This window comes from Entelurus aequoreus, linkage group LG13 (genome assembly GCF_033978785.1).
Source record: "Entelurus aequoreus isolate RoL-2023_Sb linkage group LG13, RoL_Eaeq_v1.1, whole genome shotgun sequence".
NCBI lineage: Eukaryota > Metazoa > Chordata > Actinopteri > Syngnathiformes > Syngnathidae > Entelurus > Entelurus aequoreus.
Window position 1 is genome coordinate 43,163,508 of NC_084743.1, and position 24,577 is coordinate 43,188,084.

General features: G+C 39.1%; 1 protein-coding gene across 1 annotated transcript in view; it reads left to right on the forward strand.

Moving 5' to 3' along the window:
- LOC133663425 (sortilin-related receptor-like) overlaps window positions 1–11,621 on the forward strand; it is a 169,956-nt gene extending 158,335 nt beyond the window's left edge. Inside the window, exons 46-48 of the mRNA XM_062067886.1 lie at window positions 1,240–1,432; window positions 1,579–1,791; window positions 8,365–11,621. Of these exons, the coding sequence (XP_061923870.1) occupies window positions 1,240–1,432; window positions 1,579–1,791; window positions 8,365–8,435 (477 nt within the window). The 3' untranslated portion in view covers window positions 8,436–11,621. The remainder of the gene's footprint in view (window positions 1–1,239; window positions 1,433–1,578; window positions 1,792–8,364) is intronic.
- The last annotated feature ends 12,956 nt before the right edge of the window (window positions 11,622–24,577 follow it).

Here is a 24,577-nt window from a genome sequence, read left to right on the forward strand (position 1 = left end):
ATTTGTATTTATTTTTTTTTTTACTAGCAACTTTCCTGGTTAGATGAATTTGCTAATTGTATTCAGGACATAAAAAAAAATTACTATTGGAAATAAATATAGATCGTTTTTTCTAGTACCACGTATCTCTAATGGGTTTTAATATTATTGAGAACTTGATAAAATTAATTTATCATCTGTGCAACGCACCCTGAGTTACATTCTTGATATATGCAGCTGACGACTCCATTTTTCTTTTCATTCTTGTCACGAACTTCACAATCTGTTCGCCTCCATTAATAAGCTCTGTACACATGTTCTTGTGTACTTACTATTTCTACTGGATAGAAGGGGATCTGTTGATTGGATTAAGCACTGCTGCTTCCAAGTTGCAGTGTATCATTCTAAGATTAATACTAGACATAAATAATGAAACACTCCCACTAATATTAACTGGGCACATCAGCTGTGTCTGAAATTATTGGATGAGTCTTGGAAAACATTTAATTCATACATTGGCCTGATTTTGATTTTGTTTTAGCTTATGAGGGCAAAATACAGATCGGTGTCACATTTAATGCGGGTTGAAAATATATCATGCATGCTGAGCAGTGTTTTGTGTGACAGTGTGTTGAGTGTCATTAAATTTAAGATTTGCTCTGTGGACTGCATTCCGTGTATGTTCTGTTGAGGTATGTTTGGACTTTTATGCACTGGAAGGGGCGTTGTTTGGTCGGTAGAGACAGGCTTATTGTTAGGTAAAAGTCTTAATAAAGAGACCACTACACTATGAAGTTATCACTGTCCATTTCATAGTAAAGTTAAAGTTAAAAGTTAAAGTACCAATGATTGTCACACACACACTAGGTGTGGTGAAATGTGTCCTCTGCATTTGACCCATCCCCTTGTTCACCCCCTGGGAGGTGAGGGGAGCAGTGGGCAGCAGCGGTAGCCGTGCCCGAGAATCAATATTAGTATTAATATTATTTATTATGTATTCAGTACATAATACTTACATTACTTACTTACTTACAATACATAATACAGTATATGTATTCAGTACAAACAAAATAGTTGGTAGATTGCAATTTTTGCACCAGATCTTGTTGTCCTTACCTTTTCCTTTGGCCTATTGCATCTGGAACTTTGATGTCCGAGGTGGAATTCCAAGTTCCAAATTATAGAAGTTTAGTGGCTTCACTGGAGTTGACAAATCCTGCATCTCATATTTGTTCACTTTGATGGCTGCTTGTTTTCCAGGGGTATGAGGTGCATGTGTACGACGGTGTGACCAACAAGACCACCTTCCTTGGAAACACAACAGAGACCTACTTCCGCATCAGTAGCCTGCAGAAAGGACACAACTATACGTTCTCAGTTCAGGCCTGCTGCTTGCTCAACGATCAATTATGTGGCGAGCCTGCACTGCTGCTGTACAACCAGTTTAGAGCAGGTAGAATAACAGCACTCAGAAATGAAAGATGATGTAACCTCTCACCCTAAAGAGCAAGTGTTTTTTTGATGTCATTAATGTGTCAATTGTAACCTAACTTTGCATCGACCAGATAAGGTGTAAAGATGATGCTCCTCTGTTTTTAGGAGCAAGTGAGGCCTCCCCGAGTGAAAGCCATTCGGAGGATATGGCGGCAGTCGTAGTCCCAGTCCTTTTCCTGCTGCTGCTGGGAGTTTGTGGCGGCTTGGTGGCGCTCTACTTCAGACACCGCCGACTTCAGAACAATTTTACAGCCTTTGCAAACTCGCACTACAACTCGCGCCTGGGCTCTGCCATTTTCTCCTCTGGGGACGAACTAGGTGAGTTGCTATCCAAACAAATTTATAAGAAGGGCTTTATCCTAGACTATGTTTATACTGGAGGCCAAAGTGAACTGGTACGGCTTCGTAGCTAGAAAATGTTGTACTAAAACAGTTTGACAGATTTTTGAAGCGATGCATCTTATAGTATGGTATGGTATTATTGTCATTGCACAAGTACAACAACAATTTAAGATTAGACAAACAAACATTGTACCAGGAACAGAACAGGAACTATGATGGGTCACCACTTACGGCGCCCCGTAAAAGGTGGGGAAAAGGTAGACGCTGGGGGGATGAGTAAAAAAAAAAAAGTCAATTTCTGACTGGGCTCCTATTGCGGTGGACCCAGTCTGGAGTCAGAAAAAAACCTCCATAGCAAAGCACATACACATATTACGATATACAACTCGAGACTTGCAACAAGGGTTGGGGGGCGGGTATCCGACCCGAAACTGACAGCCACTAGGGTCGCTGCTCTGTATTCCATCATACCACTAGGTGTGAAGCGTTGACGGCGTGGGATGGGGCGTGGGGTACGTGTGTATTTTTCGTGGATGCATATGTGTGTGTAAGACTTCAACGTGTCTCTGTTCCACTACCTTTATGCTCACAAATGCGATAGCACAGCCAGTCAGTCCAACAAAAGTCAACAACAACAGGTGTGTGTCCATGAGAGACAGGGACGGAGTTTGTTTCACTGCACTGTCTTCTAGAAGCGTCTCGAAAGAACGACCTTGTCACGTTGCTTGCAGCCAGGGAAAACAATCCAGATTAGAATGTTTGTGTTTGAGCGAGCAAAAATAGATTCAAACTTCCACTCTTGTCTATTTCTTCAAATTCATCATACTTCACCATCAGAGCAGCCGGCGTCTCCAAGATGTCACCAAAGATTTCAATATTGTCCAAAATCGCAAATGTCTGAGTGCCCACAGTTCTGCTCGCATCCTCCAATCATTTAGGGCACTTTGAAAGGCTGCCAGCATCTTCCAATTTGTCGATACACCAGGTCAACGCTTTTTCCAATCAGCAGATGTCCTGTTATCATTGATCCGAATAGGTAGATATCTTCCACGTCCTCGACTGAAAGGGTAGCCAAGTATGCGGCAATCCTCTTCTCCCAAGAGTCCGTCATGTGTCCAGCAACAACTGTTCCATCAAGACAGGCAGGTTCCTTAAATACACAAGGCGCATCGGGTTGTAAGACGCACTGTCAATTTTTGAGAAAATGAAAGGTTTTTAAGTGTATAGTGTATAGTCTAAAAAATATGGTACATATATTATTGGTGCATTATTGACTAGTGATGCAATGAAAATTCGGCCGCCGAAAAAATACTTTGCTCATCAAAACCGGATATTGTGATGACCTCCCACTGGCATGTGACGTATTTTCCTGCACACACAAATGAAGTAGCTCGCCCAAAGATGACGAAAAATCCGCAATCAGATCGTGTTCAGGTCACGTTTCCGTTTAGACCAGGCCTGGGCAATTATTTTGACTCGGGGGCCACATTTAGAGAAAAAAATGTGTCTGGGGGCTGGTATATATATATATATATATATATATATATATATATATATATATATATATATATATATATATATATATATATATATATATATATATATATATATATATATATATATATATACAAGGTTAAAGATATATATATATATATATATATATATATATATATATATATATATATATATATATATATATATATATATATATATATATATAAATATACGCACGCACGCACGCACACACACACACACATATATAAGCTGTACCTGTCCCCAAGAAAGCACGGATCACAGGACTAAATGACTACAGGCCGGTCGCGCTGACGTCTGTGGTCATGAAGTCCTTTGAGCGCTTGGTCCTGCCCCACCTCAAGGACATAACCGCCCCCCTCCTGGACCCACTGCAGTTCGCCTACAGAGCCAACAGGTCTGTGGATGATGCAGTGAACCTGGCCCTCCACTTCATCCTGGAGCATCGGGACTCCCCAGGAACCTACGCTAGGATCCTGTTTGTGGACTTCAGCTCTGCCTTCAACACCATCCTCCCTGGACTGCTACGAGACAAGCTCTACCAGCTCAGCGTGCCTGACTCCCTCTGCAGTTGGATTAATGACTTCCTGACAGACCGAAGACAGCACGTACGGCTGGGAAAGATTGTCTCGGACAGTTGAACCACAAACACTGGTACTCCTCAGGGCTGTGTACTCTCCCCCTGGCTCTTCTCCCTGTATACAAACTGCTGCACCTCCAGTCACCAATCCGTAAAACTGCTCAAGTTTGCGGATGACACCACCCTCATCGGCCTCATCTCGAATGGCGATGAGTACGCCTACAGGAGAGAGGTGGACCGGCTGGCGTCCTGGTGAAGCCTTAACAACCTGGAGCTGAACGCCCAGAAAACAGTGGAGATGATCATGGACTTCAGGAAAGTCACAGCCCCACCGTCCCCCCTCACCCTGATTGACTCTCCCACCCCCGTCCCCATTGTGGACTCCTTACGTTTCTTGGGCACCATCATCACCCAGGACCTCAAGTGGGAGCTGACCATCAGCTCCCTCATCAAGAAGGCCCAGCAGAGGATGTACTTCCTGCGGAAGCTAAGGAAACTTAAGGTGCCGACCGAGATGCTGGTGCAGTTTTACCCAGCCATCATATAGTCCATCCTGACCTCCTCCATCACAGTGTGGTTCCCCGGCGCCACAGTCCAGGATAAGAATAGACTGCAGCGCATCGTACGTGCTGCTGAGAAGGTGATTGGCTGCAAGCTCCCATCCCTCCAGGACTTGTTCTCCTCCAGGACCAGGAGGCGTGTGGGTCGGATCACAGCTGACTCTTCTCACCCTGGACACACGCTATTCTCCCCTCTCCCCTCAGGCAGGAGACTACGCTCCATCCAGACCCACACCTCCCGCCACCTGAACAGTTTTTTCCCCTCGGCCATCAGGCAAATGAACAATAACTCCTAACAGCAGCTCCTTGAATTCCTTGAATTCCTTCTAAGTCTATCTGATAGCTCAGTTACAGCTCTTTTTATTACCAAATATGTGTTATATGTTTTTATGTCGCACGTTTGCACCAAGAAAAATTCCTAGTTTGTGAACCCGTTCTCAAACAATGGCAATAAAACTATTCTGAATCTGAATATGTGTGTGTTTGGGTCCTATTTTTAAGAACACTAATACAAAAACTCACAATAATGTCTGATTGAATGCTAAAAACGTTATGACAAACCGCCTTAGGAAACAGAATGGAATTTTAAATTTTCTACTGAATGAGACACCCAAAATGTACATGAATATAAAGAATGTGGGATTTACGATATTAACTATGAACGATAAAACACTGAATATTGACAACATATGAACGTCACTCCTCTTTTACTTCTCACACCCCCTCTCCATCCACGATGGCGAAATATGAATGTGAAGGGTAAAAAAACCCACCGACAATCTGATATAATATCACTTTTCTTGTAGTACTTTGTTGTAAAAATCTCTTTCCGCGTCTGTCCCTGACACCCGCATTTCAGGCCACTAAAGAGAAACACTCTGTGGAAACGCTCCCCACCCACACTGCTTGGTGCCTCGACTGAGCTGATGTGACTTAGATTACCATAGTAACTAATTAGATGACCATAGTAACTAGTATATCATGCAAAAGCGCAGATTCTAACCATTTAAATACTTTGTATATTTCAAGACTTCCGGTCATTATAAAACATCACTGCACATCGTAATGGCAGCTACACTTTACATCTTAAAGAGATAAAACAATTATTTGGGAATGTCCGGCGGGCCAGATTGAAAAGCTCAACAAGCCGCATGTGGCCCCCGGGCCTTAAATTGCCCAGGTCTGGTTTAGACTATAGTCACATTTGGAAAAATCAGATTCTAATCGGATTCGGACTCCCTCCTGATGTGGACTGAATCTGATGCCAAAACATCAGATTGGAGCGTTTAGACTGCCAAAAAATATCTGATATGTGTCACTTGAGGCAAAAAAAAATCTGATTTGGGTGTGCAGTGGAAACGGGGCCCTAGTTATACTTATGTCTACTTAAGTACATATTTATTTTGAAACAACCGGTGCTTTGCTCTGATAAATAATTACCCATGATTATTCGTACTGTGCTGTAGGTGGGTTTGGGTAAGCAAATCAAGTGCTCCTTTTCTCCTATGGTGCTGTCAGCGGCCTGTTGTAAACTTCACCTGAGCTCACTGTAAACTAACATGGCGTCAATCGTTCGGTACTTCTCAGAGGCAGACAGTTCCTGTGATATTTTTACTGAATATTTTGCACACATTCCACGATGGGGACGAGGTTAAAAACAACTTAAAATCTGAGTTGTTTTAAGATAGCTTAGCGGCTAGTTTAGCGAGTAACATGCTTTCTTGTTTGCTGCTTACTCGGTGTGAAACATGTTTATCTTGTCGTCTAGTGATTTGTAAGAGATGTAGTTTATTTTCTGCAATAGGGGCAAACTGTGTGTGTCCATACACACTTAGCTGCTGGCCTCTGTCAGTCAAGGGACCAAAAAGAAATCAAGTATCAGTCAGACTTTCTTGACTTGTGTGATAGGCATTTAAAGGCATTCATCGGCACATACTGTTTCAAGGAAGTTCGACCAGTATCTACAAACCCCGTTTCCATATGAGTTGGGAAATTGTGTTAGATGTAAATATAAACGGAATACAATTATTTGCAAATTCTATTCAACCCATATTCAATTGAATGCACTACAAAGACAAGATATTTGATGTTCAAACTCATAAACTTTATTTTTTTTTTGCAAATAATAATTAACTTAGAATTTTATGGCTGCAACACGTGCCAAAGTAGTTGGGAAAGGGCATGTTCACCACTGTGTTACATGGCCTTTCCTTTTAACAACACTCAGCAAACGTTTGGGAACTGAGGAGACACATTTTTTAAGCTTCTCAGGTGGAATTCTTTCCCATTCTTGCTTGATGTACAGCTTAAATTGTTCAACAGTCCGGGGGTCTCCGTTGTGGTATTTTAGGCTTCATAATGCGCCACACTTTTTCAATGGGAGACAGGTCTGGACTACAGGCAGGCCAGTCTAGTACCCGCACTCTTTTACTATGAAGCCACGTTGATGTAACACGTGGTTTGGCATTGTCTTGCTGAAATAAGCAGGGGCGTCCATGGTAACGTTGCTTGGATGGCAACATATGTTGCTCCAAAACCTGTATGTACTTTTCAGCATTAATGGTGCCTTCACAGATGTGTAAGTTACCCATGTCTTGGGCACTAATACACCCCCATACCATCACACATGCTGCCTTTTCAACTTTGCGCCTATAACAATCCGGATGGTTCTTTTCCTCTTTGGTCTGGAGGACAGGACGTCCACAGTTTCCAAAAACAATTTGAAATGTGTACTCGTCAGACCACAGAACACTTTTCCACTTTGTATCAGTCCATGTTAGATGAGCTTAGGCCCAGCGAAGCCGACTGCGTTTCTGGGTGTTGTTGATAAACGGTTTTCGCCTTGCATAGGAGAGTTTTAACTTGCACTTACAGATGTAGCGACCAACTGTAGTTACTGACAGTGGGTTTCTGAAGTGTTCCTGAGCCCATGTGGTGATATCCTTTACACACTGATGTCGCTTGTTGATGCAGTACAGCCTGAGGATCGAAGGTCACGGGCTTAGCTGCTTACGTGCAGTGATTTCTCCAGATTCTCTGAATCGGTCGGATACCCGCCCCCTGAAATTCCTTGCAATAGCTGGTTGAGAAAGGTTTTTCTTAAACTGTTCAACAATTTGCTCACGCATTTGTTGACAAAGTGGTGACCCTCGCCCCATCCTTGTTTGTGAATGACTGAGCATTTCATGGAATCTACTTTTATACCCAATCATGGCACCCACCTGTTCCCAATTTGCCTGTTCACCTGTGGGATGTTCCAAATAAGTGTTTGATGAGCATTCCTCAACTTTATCAGTATTTATTGCCACCTTTCCCAACTTCTTTGTCACGTGTTGCTGGCATCAAATTCTAAAGTTAATGATTATTTGCAAAAAAAAAAAAGTTTATCAGTTTGAACATCAAATATGTTGTCTTTGTAGCATATTCAACTGAATATGGGTAGAAAATGATTTGCAAATCATTGTATTCCGTTTATATTTACATCTAACACAATTTCCCAACTCATATGGAAACGGGGTTTGTAACTTATTACTTATTACTTTTGATTGTGAAAAATTCACAATTAAAATAAGAATAAATAATCTTTTAGCTAAATATCTTCACTTAAATTGCATTTATGCTCCGTCAAATGTCAAAAATCCTGTATCATCGCACATTCCCATCATGACTCTGGCGAAAGTCAACAACAAGTAACGGCTGGTCTAACTTATGTTGATGGCCGCTTATGTCGACGTGAGCCAGCCAATCTGAGGGATGTCGATTTAAACGGTTGCCACCATACACACTTTTTTGTCTGCAATGTTGTCATTCAAGTTTTGTGTTCCATTCACTAAGGTCACAATAGCCATTCTTGATTTTACCTTTTTGTCTCTGCAGTGGATGATGATGATGAAGATGCTCCCATGATCAGCGGCTTCTCAGATGATGTTCCAATGGTGGTGGCGTAGCGAGACGTCACCCCTGCGCCCTGTTGACAGGAAGCCAACCAGTTCGCAAGACATATGAAGAAACGTGTAAAGAGAGATAGATATTTTTCAAATATACAATGCACTTTTTCGGATGCGCAATAACTTATTTTTTATATGGAAATAAAAGAATATATGTATAGGGAGTGGAAAAAGATGGGGTAGATATTGAGGCGTACTGTGAAGAATTGAGTGTTGTTGAGCATGTTGCAGAACGCCACACTCCATTTTGCTTCAAACCAAAATAAGCATCCAGACACAAAAAGTACACAAATGCAAATGTTTGGCATCAAGAAAAAAAACCAACGCATTTTCTTACAAGTCACATCTAATTTTATCCGGCCTATAATCAGCAACAGTCTTCTGCATTCGTCTCCTGGTACGGCTGCTAATCCATTTTATAAGGTCCATTGTTTATTACAATACATTTTTGCAATTTTGTTGTGGAAGCGGAATGTTGATTTGCCATCAATGTAGTGGAGGTGTTGTTTGAAGTTCTCAGGGAATTGCGGGTACCAGCACAACTATTGTCATTCTCATGGGTTTAGACCAGTGGTTCTCAAACTTTTTTCACCAAGTACCCCCTCAGAAAAAAGTTGGCTCTCCAAGTACTACCACAATGACCACCATTAAAATACGGCAGTGTAGTAGGCCTAAGTATTCATTAAAACAAGGCAGAGTTCTTTTTTATCAAGTATCTTTAATATGTTTGGCCACTGTAACATTACTTGAACAGTAACACTGTGTTTGAATATAGGAAAATAAAACACTGTACTTTAATCAAGTAATTATTTGGCGTACTACTAGATGGAGCCCGCGTACCACTAGTGGTACATGTACAGCAGTTTGAGAATCAGTGGTTTAGACCACACTGTCCACCTCCTCTCGGCATGGTACGCCACTTTAAAGGGGTACTGAACCAGTGGATGGGCTGACATAAGCGATAAGCGCGAGACATACTGTAGATTATAGCTGCTGTCAGGAGTCGGGTTCAGAATTTAAATGGAGCTTTTACTCAGCAACCCCCCCAAATGTGTCTACTGGTACTCAATCATGCAACGTTTCTACATTTCATTTGATCTCCCCAGGCAATACATTAGATTCATAGTGGCCATACATTATTATGCGTAGAAAACATGTACACATTTTATGCCTCAGCACTTTGAGATTTGCTGTACCAATGGAAAGTGCAATACAAAAAAAAAAAGATTAGACTTTAATTCAAAGGACAGTTAACACTTTAAATTTTTGTAACCTGATTGACATTTATAGCACATATAAATATGCATTATCTTAAACAATTGGAGGACAGATGGGGTACATTGTGGTTGTCTACTGTATGACCATGCGTTTCATGCATCATTCTCATACTTGAATGATGCATGCGATTTATTTTTCTCACTCCGCACAAACCGATACAAACCCTCAAGTCCACACACCGTAATCGAACAGGGTTGGGCCGTACTGCAAATTTTGATATTGATCTAGAACCAAGTAAATGCACGACCAGTATCGCCGATTAAGCTGCCGATACTGAATTTTAAAATTGTTCAAGGTCATTGAATTATTAGTGATTTTATCATCAATATAATCAATGCAAAAAAGGACAAAGACTTAAAGCATTAGGTCTATCAAAAATAACTAATGCAAAGATTAATCTATCATCATTATTAATTGGATTTAAAGATTTAACGCAATTAACCGATGATCAGTGCAGAATGACTTAAAATTCCTGAAACAGCAAAGTAGTGATACTTTATTTCTCTCTTTCTTGAGTCCTCATGTCCATGCAAAAGGAAACCTGATTAATATGGAATAAAAAAGAATGATATTTAATCAAAATTAATCGTTTGACAGCACCATTTTTTATTGGCCATCTTATTTTCAAACAATGTATCAAACATATACATACACATCAACACAATACAATTGTTTCCTTTTTTTACATAGAATTGTTTGAGTGAATAAAAGCAATAGCGTAAAATAAGTAAACAAAAGCAAAAACTACTATTGGCTCTTATTCAGCTTTTTGCCCCGTGACTGCAATATACAGTTTAACAATATCAGCAATGTAACAATTTGAACTACACAACACCAAAATATTTGTGAAAGTAAACTGAAGAGAACTGTATATTTGGATCACTTTGAAATATGCCCCCCAAAAATATATTTTACATGTTTCTACTACATATATACACTGTAAAACAATCCTAAGCATTCGCATTCCTGAAATGCTTTCCATGGAATTGTGCAGAAAAATTATTTTTTAATGTTTTTTGTTTTCTTTAGTGTTAATTATTCATAAATGCGAATTTCCTCCCCACTGTTTAAAACAAAAAAATTGGTTCAATGAGGAATACTTTTACATGTACAGTGTACAAGCTCATTGTGGTACGTTCCATAAATGTGTCACACATGTTGGACTCCCGCTCCCCCGACCTGAACGCTTTCGTCACATAACTGAAAGGAAATGAGATGCTTGAGCCATCGGGTCTTCTGCCTGGTTTTATTTGTTCGACGTCTTCATGAATGTATTTTATACTTGTATTTTCTAAGGTAATGGCTCATTATCGCATCGGTGACACTGATATCCACTTTTTGTGCACAGTGTGTTGGTTGGCACATCTTGTGTGTGTTGTTGTTGTGTGTCTGTACACAACTTGCCCCTTTGTAGACCCCACTGAACCCAACTGTATCTACAAACAAATGTCACGCTCTTTGCGGAACTTTCATTTCCACACGCTAACTTTTTGTGTTGTCTTTGCCTTAACTTTGTTTCTTCTGGTTTTGTCATTCGTACTGTAATTGTTACCACACAATGCCTTTTTGACAAACACGTATGATAGAACACAAAGCGGCATGCATGCATACAGTACAAACACTTACTTGGGCATCTGCTGAGTTTGGTCGAATCACTGCTCCTTTCTGTCGCCCTCAGGGCATTTTTTAAGCTTGTGTACAAAGTGTAATTATTCTTTATTTGGCCATCTGTGCCCCACTTGTTTCTATGTCAAAGGGTTTGCTTTAATAAAATGATGTTCGGCACGGATTCTTGGCCCATATTGATGTTTTGTTTGCTTGTCTCAGAAGTCGCAAGAAGAAGAAAAAACGTTTAACAAGTGTGAGGTGTTTTAAAAATCACTTATGCTGAAATAAAGTTGATTTAAATTTCCACTTTTCTGTCACTTTTTCTATGTGAACAACATTTTCAGGTTGAATGTGCCAAAGGGTGGAAACAGACTATAAAAGAATGGTATTTACAGTTTAAACCATGGGTGTCAAACTCTGGCCCGCCGTGTAATTTCACTTGGCCCTTGAGGCGATATCAAATGAACACTAGAGCTGGCCCGGCGATTATATACAGCGGCGGTGCCGCGGTAACACAGCATTCACCGCTAATTCTCATACTTGCCAACCCTCCCAAATTTCAGTGCTCCTCTCGAAAATCGTCACGTCCGCTTTTGTGTGGCTTCTGCACGCACACACAAGTGACTGCAACGCATACTTGATCACCAGCGATACAGCTTACACTGAGGGTGGCCGTATAAACAACTTTAACGCTGTTAGAAATATACGCCACACTGTGAATCCACACCAAACAAGAATGACAAACACATTTCGGGAGAACATCCGCACTGTAACACAACATAAACACAACAGAATAAATACCCAGAATCCTTTGCAGCACTAACTCTTCCAGGACGCTTCAAGGTGTGTGTGTTTGGGGAGGGTTTGGTGGTAGCGGGGGTGTATTTTGTAGCGTCCCGGAAGAGTTAGTCCTGCAAAGGGTTCTGGGTATTTGTTCTGTTCTGTTTATGTTGTGTTACGGTGCGGATGTTCTCCCGAAATGTGTTTGTCATTCTTGTTTGGTGTGGATTCACAGTGTGGCGTATATTTCTAACAGTGTAACGTGTATCGCTGTTGATCAAGTATGCGTTGCATTCACGTGTGTGTGCGTACAGAAGCAGCACATATCTTGTGACTGGGCCGGCACGTTGTTAGAATGGATGAAAAGCGGACTTGACGACAGCTCGTGGAGGACGTTAAAGGCACAAGATATAATGACTGATGAACACCTTCGTTCGATAATGAAGGTTGCCTCAGCTCAAAGCCTGAGCCCCGACATTAATGAACTAGCATCCAAGAAAAGATGGCAGGTATCTGGCTTGGGCACATCAGATTAGATCAGTGTGTTGCAAACTGAGCAGTTTAAAGTCCTGGTTGGTTTATTCATTGTTATTTTATTTTGAAATTCAATAGCCTGTGGGAAAAGTTAATGTTGATATTTACCTCAGAAGGCTGCAAATAGAAAAGAGGCATTCAATTTTTATTTAAATTGTATTTGATATGCCATTGATATTTTTTTATTATTATTATTTGAAACTCGATTTTGCATGTCACTATAAAGTTATATAAGCCTTGCTTGTTCAATAATCAATGCAAAACTTGTTTGGGTCCCTATTAAAAGGTTAATTTGTTCAACCTTGGCCTGCGGCTTTGTTCAGTTTTAAATTTTGGCCCACTCTGTATTTGAATTTGACACCCCTGGTTTAAACAGTTTCTAAAATTGCACAACACAGCAGGATACGAACGCTGAGCGGCTTGTAGGGCCTGATTTACTAATTTTACAAATACCACGCGCTGAACAGCATGTGCAATCTATAAAATAGCGTGTACTATCAGTGGACGTGTTGACTGAGATTTACAAAAACTGCATGTGTAATTTAAAAGGGGTGCAGACCGCCTTATTTAAATAAGGTTTTTGTGTGTACTTTATGGGGCTGCACCACGGATATACTCTCATTCACTGCACATTTCATCATTCACCTGCGGCCTTTTGCTATGTTTTTAAACAAGCAGGGAGATATCTACCAATTTTTATGGGCACCTTAGAGCAGTCATGTTGTGCATCGACATTGAAACCATTTTTTTTTTTACTGCTGAAGATGCATTGCAGAGAGGCTGCACTTATGTGCTCAAGACGCAAAAAAAAAATGCTCACTTCAAGAAGTTTTGATCATAAAGGGTATATGCTAGCAATATATATTATATGTGAAAAAACGAACAACATTAAACAAATATTAAATGACACCAAAATGCATCAATTTAATTTTTTTTAAACAGCCCCTTGAGTCATCCAACAGCTATGAAATTATACCTGACCTCATGGTAAACTCCCACCTTCCCTTTATCTTTAAAATCCTGGAAAAAATTGTTGCACAGCAGCTAAATGAACACTTAGCGTCTAACAATCTCTGTGAAATAAATAAATGGGTTATACTTGTATAGCGCTTTTCTACCTTCAAGGTACTCAAAGCGCTTTGACAGTACTTCCACATTCACACACACATTCACACACTGATGGCGGGAGCTGCCATGCAAGGCGCTAACCAGCAGCCATCAGGAGCAAGGGTGAAGTGTCTTGCCCAAGGACACAACGGACGTGACTAGGATGGTAGAAGGTGGGGATTGAACCCCAGTACCAGCAACCGTCCAATTGCTGGCACGGCCACTCTACCAACTTCGCCACGCCGTCCCACCCTTTCAGTCCGGTTTGAGGGCAAATCACTCTATGGAGATAGCCCTCACAAAAATGACTAATGATCTATTGCCAACTATGGATGCTGATGCGTCATCCATGTTGCTGCTACTTGATCTTAGCGCTGCTTTCGATACCGTCGATCATGACATTTTATTAAAACGTATCAAAACACGTATTGGTATGTCAGACTTAGCCTTTTCTTGATTTAACTCCTTTCTTACTGACAGGATACAGTGAGTCTCCCATAACAATGTGACCTTGGAGCTTATTTAATCCCACCCGTTTTCATATCATAGCAATTTTATCCCATTCCCTTGTTCTCTGTAAAAGAACAGTGAATAAATAAATAATATACCATAGTACAGGGGTCACCAACGCGGTGCCTGCGGGCACCAGGTTGCCCGTAAGGACCAGATGAGTCGCCCGCTGGCCTGTTCTAAAAATAGCTCAAATAGCAGCACTTACCAGTGAGCTGCCTCTATTTTTTAAATTTTATTTATTTACTAGCAAGCTGGTCTCGCTTTGCCCGACATTTTTAATTCTAGGAGAGACAAAACTCAAATAGAATTTGAAAATCCAAGAAAGATATTTTAAAGACTTGGTCTTCACTTGTTTAAATAAATTCATTAATTTTTTTACTTTGCTTCTTATAACTATCAGAAAGACAATTTTAGAGAAAAAATACAACCCTACAAATGATTTTAGGATTTTTAAGCACATATACCTTTTTACCTTTTAAATTCCTTCCTTTTCTTTCCTGACACTTTAAATCAATGTTCAAGTAAATGTATTTTTTTATTGTTAAGAATAATAAATACATTTTAATTTAATTCTTCATTTTAGCTTCTGTTTTTTCGACGAAGAATATTTGTGAAATATTTCTTCAAACTTATTAAGATTCAAATTCAAAAAAAATATTCTGGCAAATCTACAAAATCTGTAGAATCAAATTTAAATCTTATTTCAAAGTCTTTTGAATTTCTTTTAAATTTTTTGTTTTGGAAAATCTAGAAGAAATAATGATTTGTCTTTGTTAGAAATATAGCTTGGTCCAATTTGTTATATATTCTAACAAAGTGTAGATTAGATTTTAACCTATTTAAAACATGTCATCAAAATTCTAAAATTAATCTTAATCAGGAAAAATTACTAATGATGTTCCATAAATTATTTTTTAATTTTTTCAAAAAGATTTGAATCAGCTAGTTTTTCTCTTCTTTTTTTTGGTTGAATTTTGAATTTTAAAGAGTCGAAATTGAAGATAAACTATGTTTCAAAATTTAATTGTAATTTTTTTCGTGTTTTCTCCTCTTTTAAACCATTCAATTAAGTGTAAATATCATTAATTATTAATAATAACATAGAGTTAAAGGTAAATTGAGCAAATTGGCTATTTCTGGCAATTTATTTAAGTGTGTATCAAACTGGTAGCCCTTCGCATTAATCAGTACCCAAGAAGTAGCTCTTGGTTTCAAAAAGGTTGGTGACCCCTGCCATAGTAAGTAAACGAATATTAAATACATACATCTTTATCTAATAAAAAAAAAGGGGTCCAAGATGTTCATCACAATTATTGTTCTGTGTATTTTGTGAGCACTTGTAGTTTGAACAGTCTCTTAAACTGAATCATATTGGTGCTTTGTTTGATTTCTTTGGTTAATCCATTCCATAATTTTTTGCTATCACAATGTGTTCCTGTGACTCCCCCACCAGCTTAGCCAGTCGGAAGGACAGCAGCCGCCCTGGGTTGCAGCACTTTATTAGCACACATGGCTGCTACTGCAGGAAGCTTTCCTGGGTTGTAATAATACATTGAGTAACCATTTTTGATAGCCCTGGCATGTTTTAGTTTAAAACATTTAACATTTTTCACATGAAACTCCAGTCTGGCTGTGAGCAGGCTACTGTCTGAACACATTTTGTTGTAATTCACACAAATGATGTCGATATTGAGGGTAATCACGACAGTGGCACCCACGTCTTGTAACGTTTGATGTATAATTGCAGTGACTTTCCTTTTCAACCGGGTGCAGCACTGCAGCAAACTTGTTTGCTGGAATCACGAGAAAGAAGCACCTCCTACTGAATTCTGATTAGGCAGAGTGTGGTTACTTTGAATATGATCTGCGTTTTTATAAGGGGGCGTGGCCTGGTCGCATTCTAGGTATGCCCTGCCCCGCACACGTCTGGCATCAATTCCAGGTTGATCACGATGTAACAAAGAAATGTGCTTGGATTTGTCCTTCCGCGTTTGAATTTTTTTGTTGTGTATGCTGTTTTCTGGATTTGAACATACATCTATTTTTAGTAAGAAATCCATGCAACTCTTAATACATGAGGCCCCTGGTAGTTTAGTACATTTTGCATTTACATTTTTACCTTGTCCTATTTTTTATTCTGGTTTTACTTATGTTTTACGTACATACAGACATAGCATTTTCATTCATTATTTCTATGTTTGTGTGTACTGTTTTTTTACTTTAGGAAAAATGTAATAAAGTTATTTCATGCTAATGCATATGGTATACGGCACTACTGTACCTTATGGAACGGTCACAATAAAAAACAAGGCTGCCATTCTCTATATGTAGACCACTGGCTGTGGTCTGTGGGGGGCCCATGTTTTGCGTGGAAAAAGTGCATGTAAGATGTCAAAGAATGACAGGGCGCTTCCTATGACATTTTACCGCAAATGTGTTCCTAGCCACTTCCTGCGCCGTCACTGATAATAACATAATGACAAATTCCCCTGTAAGTACACCCTGGCACCCATGATGCACACATTTAAATCAGACTTACTGGGTTTTATCCAAAGTCGCAGTTGTGTCAGGAATGTATGCAAATGTATGTTTTAATTATGTTAAATTTGTTATTTTAAACCAAAAAGAAGTACTCATTGAAAACTGCATTCCCAATGAGTTTGTTTTTGTAAAAAGCCTGCATTAAGTTGGATTAAAAAACTAATTGTTTACCATCAACAAAACCTAATCAAATAAGGGGCCTTTGAAATGAATTGTTCCTCAAGATCCGGCTCTTTTCAAAGAGCCATAAGAGCCCATCTCTGGTGCCCACTGCATGCTCACGACTCTGTAGCCTACGCAACATGTCGCGTTCAATGGCAACTCGGAAATATGAGCGCCAACATGTTCAAATAAATGACTAGAGACATTGAGGTCAGGTGTGTCTGCTGCGCCCACGTCTAGTGCAGTGTTTTTCAACCACTGTGCCGCGGCACACAGGTGTGTCGTGAGATATTATGTATTTTTACCTATTTGGGTTAAAAATATTTTATGCAAACCAGTAATTATAATCTGCAAATAAAGTGCCGTTGTTGAGTGACGGTGCTGTCTAGAGCTCGGCAGATTAACTGTGTAATATTCTTCCATATCAGTAGGTGGCAGCAGGTAGCTAATTGCTTTGTAAACATTGTATCTAATGCTTAAACCAAAAATAAACAAAAGGCGAGTGCCCCTAAAAATGGCACTGAAGCTATGGAAAACGAAACTAAAACTGAACTGGCTACAAAGTAAACAAAAAACAGAATGCTGGACGACAGCAAAGACTTACGGCGTGAGAAGCAGAGACGGCGTCCACAAAGTACATCCGTACATGACATGACAATCAACAATGTCCCCGCAAAGAAGGATAGCGTCCGCACAACTGAAAAAGTCTTGATTGCTAAAACAAAGCAGGTGCGGGGAATGGCGCTCAAAGGAAGACATGAAACTGCTACAGGAAAGTACCAACAAAACAGGAAAAGCCACCAAAGTAGGAGCGCAAGACATTACACACAGGAAAACACCAAAAAACTCCAAATAAGTCACGGTGTGATGTGACAAGACAAGAGCTATAGTGATGCATGCTTGGTTATGGTTTGAATTCATATCCAACAATTGCAACAATGACTTTTTACTGTCAATATCAACTACCGAGTTTACATTTTTAATGTTTTCTGCTGGTGGTGTACCTCTGCATTTTTGTGCCTTGGCTCTAAAAAGGTTGAAAAACACTGGTCTAGTGTACTTCTCCAAGTGCACTGATGACAGTGTTCCATTTGAGGCACAGACATAGACACGTTTTTTGTGTGTGGCTATATTACGTCAAATATAATTATAAGAAATACATATGTATGCATACACTTTTAAAGCCTTTGGACAAAAGTGATGATTTTTTTTTTAATAATATTACTGGATCTTGATCTTGTTTGAGTGTGGCTCATCAAATGCATTACTCTCAAGTAGCCACAAGAGGGCAGTAGAGACTTTGCAGCACTTGCATGCATGCTGGGGTACAGTGTAGGGAAATATAGAATCCATTCAAGTATATTTTTAATGGTGTTTGTTACTTACTTTGAGTATTATCCTACTAGACATCTCTTAGTTGAAAGGAGTCCAGTCGTGTGTATGGTAGAAGAAGAAAAAAAGTTTGCAGGACAACATGAGTAAAATGGCAAAAAGGGAGAGCCCAAAGGATTAGGATTATTTTCATATGTAAATAAAACAAATGAAAACGTTATTTATAAATATCTGCACAGTTAAGGGTTTCTTATGGCGATCGACAGAACGCTCAGGTCACAAAATCGTTCCAAAACAGTATAAAGGAAATGCAAAATGAAAATTTTGCAAATTAAAAATGACGCAGGACTAAAAACCAGTACATAAGAAAAATGCTGCAAAATGTCAGAAACACTCACAAACCCTAAAATTACACGCATGAGAGAAATGCTGCAAATTCATGGAACAAAACAAAAGTTAGCCGGGTTATAAGGTGTGCCAGACCTGAGGATATCTGTCTTTAAAGAGTTTAGATATGTATCTCTATCTTACATTGGTATTGAAGAACCAGCTATCACAGCAAGGCTTATAACAAAGACATACTGTAGGTTAGGTTCGGTTTATTTTGAACATGTATGTGTCAGTACGATACATCACATATTATACCATTTTAATCCTTACAACATGTCCAAAAATGAGTAGGAAGAAGCAAAGCTTATTCATCCTACCCCCTTTCTACTTCACTGTAGTTACTAACACATACAATATATTCACATCCTGTTCTCAATTTACATCAACGAATTCTAAACATAACAGTTCTCTTCATAAATAGCTAAGTCAGTCATGATTCCCCCAATGAAATGAAATTTAAGTTATATCATTTTCAATAAGTTCAAGACATTTATCATGGTTGTTCTTCTTTGTACTTTGTTAAACAATTGTAGTTTGAACAGTTTCTTGAAGTGGATCATATTCTACTCATATTGTGTAGAAATATGGGGTAATAATTACATAAGTACACTTCATTCATTAACGGTGTTACAAAAACATCAGTTAGAATAATACATTATGTTGGATATAGAGAACATACAAACCCTTTATTTATCGAATCAAAAATACTGAAATTCCACGACATAGTGAATTTGCAAACAGCTAAAATTATGCACAAAGCAAACTATAACCTGCTACTCAAGAATATACAACAATTCTTCTCAAAAAAGAGGAGAAATATAATCTTAGAGAAAAACGTAATTTAAAACATTTGTATGCACGTACAACACTTAAGACCTTCAGTATATCAGTATGTGGAATTAAATTATGGAATGGATTAAGCAAAGCAATCAAACAATGTACTAATATGATCCACTTCAAGAAACTCTTCAAACTTAAAGTGTTTACAAAGTACAAAGAAGAAGAACCATGACAAACATTCTCAATTTATTTCATCCATCCATTCATTCATTCTTAAAGTAATCTTACTTATCTCATCATATGAAATATGACTTACTTCACCAATTATTATTATTAAATTCTTACTATTATTTATTTATTTATTTTTATTGTGATTACTTATGGAGTTTATTGTGAATAAATTGTGAACAGGAAGTGAACAAAAAGTTTTGCAACTGTTATGTAAAGAAAAGGGGTAGGATTAAATAAGCTCTGCTTCTTCCTACTCCTTTTCGAACATGTTGAAAAGAGAAACTGGAAATTGTGATGTATCATGTTGTATGTTTGCATGTTCGAAATAAACTCAAACTCAAACTAAATATTAGTACATTGTTTGACTACTTTGTTTAATCCATTCCATAGTTTGATTCCACATACTGATATGCTTAAAGTGTTAAGTGTTGTACATGCATACAAGTGTTTTAAGTTATATTTTTCTGTTTTCTTGAGAAGAATTGTTGAACATTCTTGGGTATCAGGTTATAGTTTGCTTTGTACATAATTTTAGCTGTTTGCAAATTCACTATGTCGGGGAATTTCAGTATTTTTGATTCAATAAATAAGGGGTTTGTATGTTTTCTATATCCAACATTATATATTATTCTAACTGCTCTTTTTTGTAATACAGTTAGTGAATGAAGTGTACTTTTGTAGTTATTTCCCCATATTTCTACACAATAACTCAGATATGGGTTATACTTGTATAGCGCTTTTCTACCTTCAAGGTACTCAAAGTGCTTTGACACTATTTCCACATTCACCCATTCACACAAACATTCACACACTGATGGCGGGAGCTGCCATGCAAGGCCCTAACCACGACCCATCAGGAGCAAGGGTGAAGTGTCTTGCTCAAGGACACAACGGACGTGACGAGGTTGGTAGAATGTGGGGATCGAACCAGGAACCCTCAGGTTGCTGGCACGGCCACTCTCCCAACCACGCCACGCCGTTATATGGTAACTCTAGCGAACAGTAGAGAATATGAAGTGATTTTTTTGGTCTAGAACATGTTTTGCTTTATTCATTATTGATGTGTTTCTTGCTACTTTATGTTGTATATTTTTTACATGAGATTTCCGGTTCATTTTATCATTTATTATTACACCCAAAAATGTGGTTTATTTTACTCTTTCAATATGTGTATAAAGAAAAATGTATCTTTACATGCCAACATTTTTTCTAGGCATCTGTGTTAAAAAACAACAACTTTTCTTACCTGCTGGTACCGGTTTTTGTGTATTTGGGATCTGTATAAGTACCATACATTGAAATCAAACCATGCAGGCATGGCGGAGATATTTATAAAACAATCTTGTTTCCTTCATACGAGCCTTTTGGAATTTATTGAGTTTATGAAGTTCTGACGTCAGCGGATATCTACATAAATGGTAGAGATTTATCTGAAGAGCTTTGTGGGAGTCCGCCATTGTAGTCTGACGTTGCGGCCAATAAGTTCCTTCTTTTTCTCTATCCTCTTGTTGTGGGGCAGACTAGCTCGTACATGCACATGCATCCTCCGCTGTTGCCGTTTCTATGACAAAGTAGCACATAGTTTGAACTTATATCTGTCAGTAGACTGGATATGGAACATGGCTGATGGGGAGAAGACGCTGTCGAAGTGGTCGCACGTAAATAAGACCGACCACAAAACGGCACATCCTGAAGAGACGGTCAGAAAGCGGCTTGAGGATGGTCTGTATAACGTAATCTATGCAACATTTTGACCAAAGCACCACCATTACATGTTATGTAGACCACAGTGAATGTTTTAGGTTTATAAAAAAATATTCATAATATTAACCCTTTAAAAGAACCCATAGTGTCCAGATGATCGACATTTCACTAACAAGTTCTGTTTATGTATTTTTTGCTCTTGAAAATGAATCTGGCAGTCATTTAACATAATATCAATTAGTTTTTGAATAATTGGTACAAAGAACGCCCCCTGTCCATCACAAGACTCAACACCTCCTCTTGGTGTGACATCATTTACAGCAGTGTTTTTCAACCTTTTTTGAGCCAAGGCACATTTTTTGCGTTGAAAAAATGCGGAGGCACACCACCAGCAGAAATCTCTAAAAAACTAAACTCAGTTGACAGTAAAAAGCCGTCGCAATTGTTGGATATGACTTTAAAGCATAACCAAGCATGCATCACTATAGCTCTTGTCTCAAAGTAGGTGTACTGTCACCACCTGTCACATCACGCCCTGACTTATTTTGTATTTTTTGCTCTTTTCCTGTGTGTAGAGTTTTACTTCTTGTCTTGCGCTCCTATTTTTTTGGTATTTTCCTGTAGAAGTTTCATGTCTTCCTTTGAGCGATATTTCCCGCATCTACTTTGTTTTAGCAATCAAGAATATTTCAGTTGTTTTTATCCTTCTTTGTGGGGACATTGTTGATTGTCATGTCATCAGCGCCGGCCCGTGGCATAGGCCGTATAGGCAAATGCTAAGGGCGCCGTCCATCAGGGGGCGCCACGCCAGTGCCACGCCAGTGCCACAAATGTTGGAGAAAAAAAAAAAGAAAAAAAGTTGGTACTATTATTTCTAAATACAAAAAATGATCCCACGTTAATTAAAATGCAAAATAAAGCCTATTTAATAGAAATATTATTTGTTACAACATTACGCCCCCCCGCTCCCCCCGCACGGTGCGCCCCCTCCCTTCCCGTATCATGACTCTTTTTGGACGTCACCACATCAAAAAATCAACACAAGATGTCAAAACGGCCAAAACTGTCAGGTGCCCAGGGAAGAAAAAAGAGAAAAGAAGAGGAGTAGAAATGAGAAAAAGACAGAGGTAGCAGGTAGGTAACGTTAGCCTACATGAAATTATTTGTCTGTTACAGCTGTGATAGTAACCTGTTTTTTTTAGCATTAAGCTAATGTTACATGATTCGGCAATTGCTAATCAATAAATAGCTAGTTCTGTTTTAACGTCGGGTTGATATTGTGGAGGAGTCTAAATTGTTATGGAAAATAATAATGTAACGTTAGGTAATTACAGTACTCCCACTTTACATTCCTCAGGGACATTTGTATTAGATCTTTTAAGCAGGTGTTTTCTGTTTACATTGGTATTGCCTTCTGCTTAGCTAATGTTTGCCTTGCAGGTAATAGTCACTTTTCCACCCCTTTATATATTAGGTATAGTTGTAAGCGTAGTTGTTAAAGTGCACATCATTAATGTTAATAAAGCAATATCACATGAGAGGGAATGCTGTTTTTTAATTTGAGCACTGCTGTGATTCGGTTAAAGATAATCATAACATAACATTCTCATATTACATGTTAATTTGCTTTCTTTAAGTAAAAAAAAAGGTCAAAGACAAAGCTATTCGGTTTCTTGTGAGTATATACACTTCACTGCCGATGTGGGGGGGCGCCACCTAAAATCTTGCCTAGGGCGCCAGATTGGTTAGGGCCAGGCCTGCATGTCATGTTCGGATGTACTTTGTGGACGCCGTCTTTGCTCCACAGTAAGTCTTTGCTGTCGTCCAGCATTCTGTTTTTGTTTACTTTGTAGCCAGTTAGGTTTTAGTTTCGTTCTGCATAGCCATCCCTAAGCTTCAATGCCTTTTCTTAGGGGCACTCACCTTTTGTTTAATTTTGGTTTAAGCATTAGATACGACGGCAAACCATTGTCTCACACAACGTGTTCCCAATATCTACAAAGCAATTAATTACCGGCTCCCACCTAATGATATGGAAGAGTATTACACGGTTACGCTGCCGAGCTCTAGACAGCACCGACACACAACGACACCACATAATTTGCAGATTATAATTAGTGGTTGACAAAAAATATTTTTAACCCAAATATGTGGAATTACATAATCTCCCACGGCACACCAGACTGTTTCTCACGGCACACAAGTGTGCCGCGGCACAGTGGTTGAAAAACACTGATTTACAGAACTGGAGTCCGCATAGGCAGTGTGGATAAAGGCATGTAAAAACGTTATTTCTATGACTTAATTGCACGTTTTTGTCACCCTGGTCCATGATTACGTCACAAGTGATATGGTTAACATTAGGAGCAAAAAGATTGCCATAACCACCATTTCCCGACTTCCCTGCGTTTCCATCTTCTCTTTCATTGATACCATAGACTGTAAGTTTCCTAATGCTCTTTTAGCATTGAGGGAAAACATCAGTAGAAGAGGACACACAATAGAATACTAGTGGTTTACCTTCTTTTTCTTTCGTTTTTGAGTGCAGTCCGTCTGTTTTTTTTGTAGGTTCCGACTCAGTATTGCTCCACTCGAGGGTGCTTCTGATTTTTGGAATCATATTCAGTTTGAGTCTATACCTTTTTTTCCCCATCTAGACTCCGACCAAAACCCTTTTTCTTTAAAGTCGGAAAAATTAAAATAATTGCTGCAAATTACATTCCTCTCGCTTGGTCTGTCCCATTTTGCGTGAGTCAATTTGACTGGAGAGGTCCATACATTCCTCATATTCCCTTCATTTAGAAATGGTTGCCCTTCTTTAGTTGAGTGCAACCTCGATTTACGATCGCATTTATTTGCGAACGTTTTGGTTCATCAACCTTTACATCGCGCCAAATATGCCTCTGTGTGCGAACAATGTCGTGGTTTACGAACGCTTCATTTATTCGTTCATTTCGATGACATCATTTCCTGTACACACGGCCACAGCCACTTTAAAGAGGCGGGCCCCCTACGTCACATCCTGTTTACATCCTTTACACACGGGCGCTGCCATTTCGAAGAGCTTCGAAGGCGAACGGCGCTTCTTACGTGTTCTCACAATTGTCGTACTTTGCGCCAGTCAGAGCTGTGTCAGCTTGTCTTCAGAGATCACTTTGTGTGATCAGAAACGCTTTAAATGT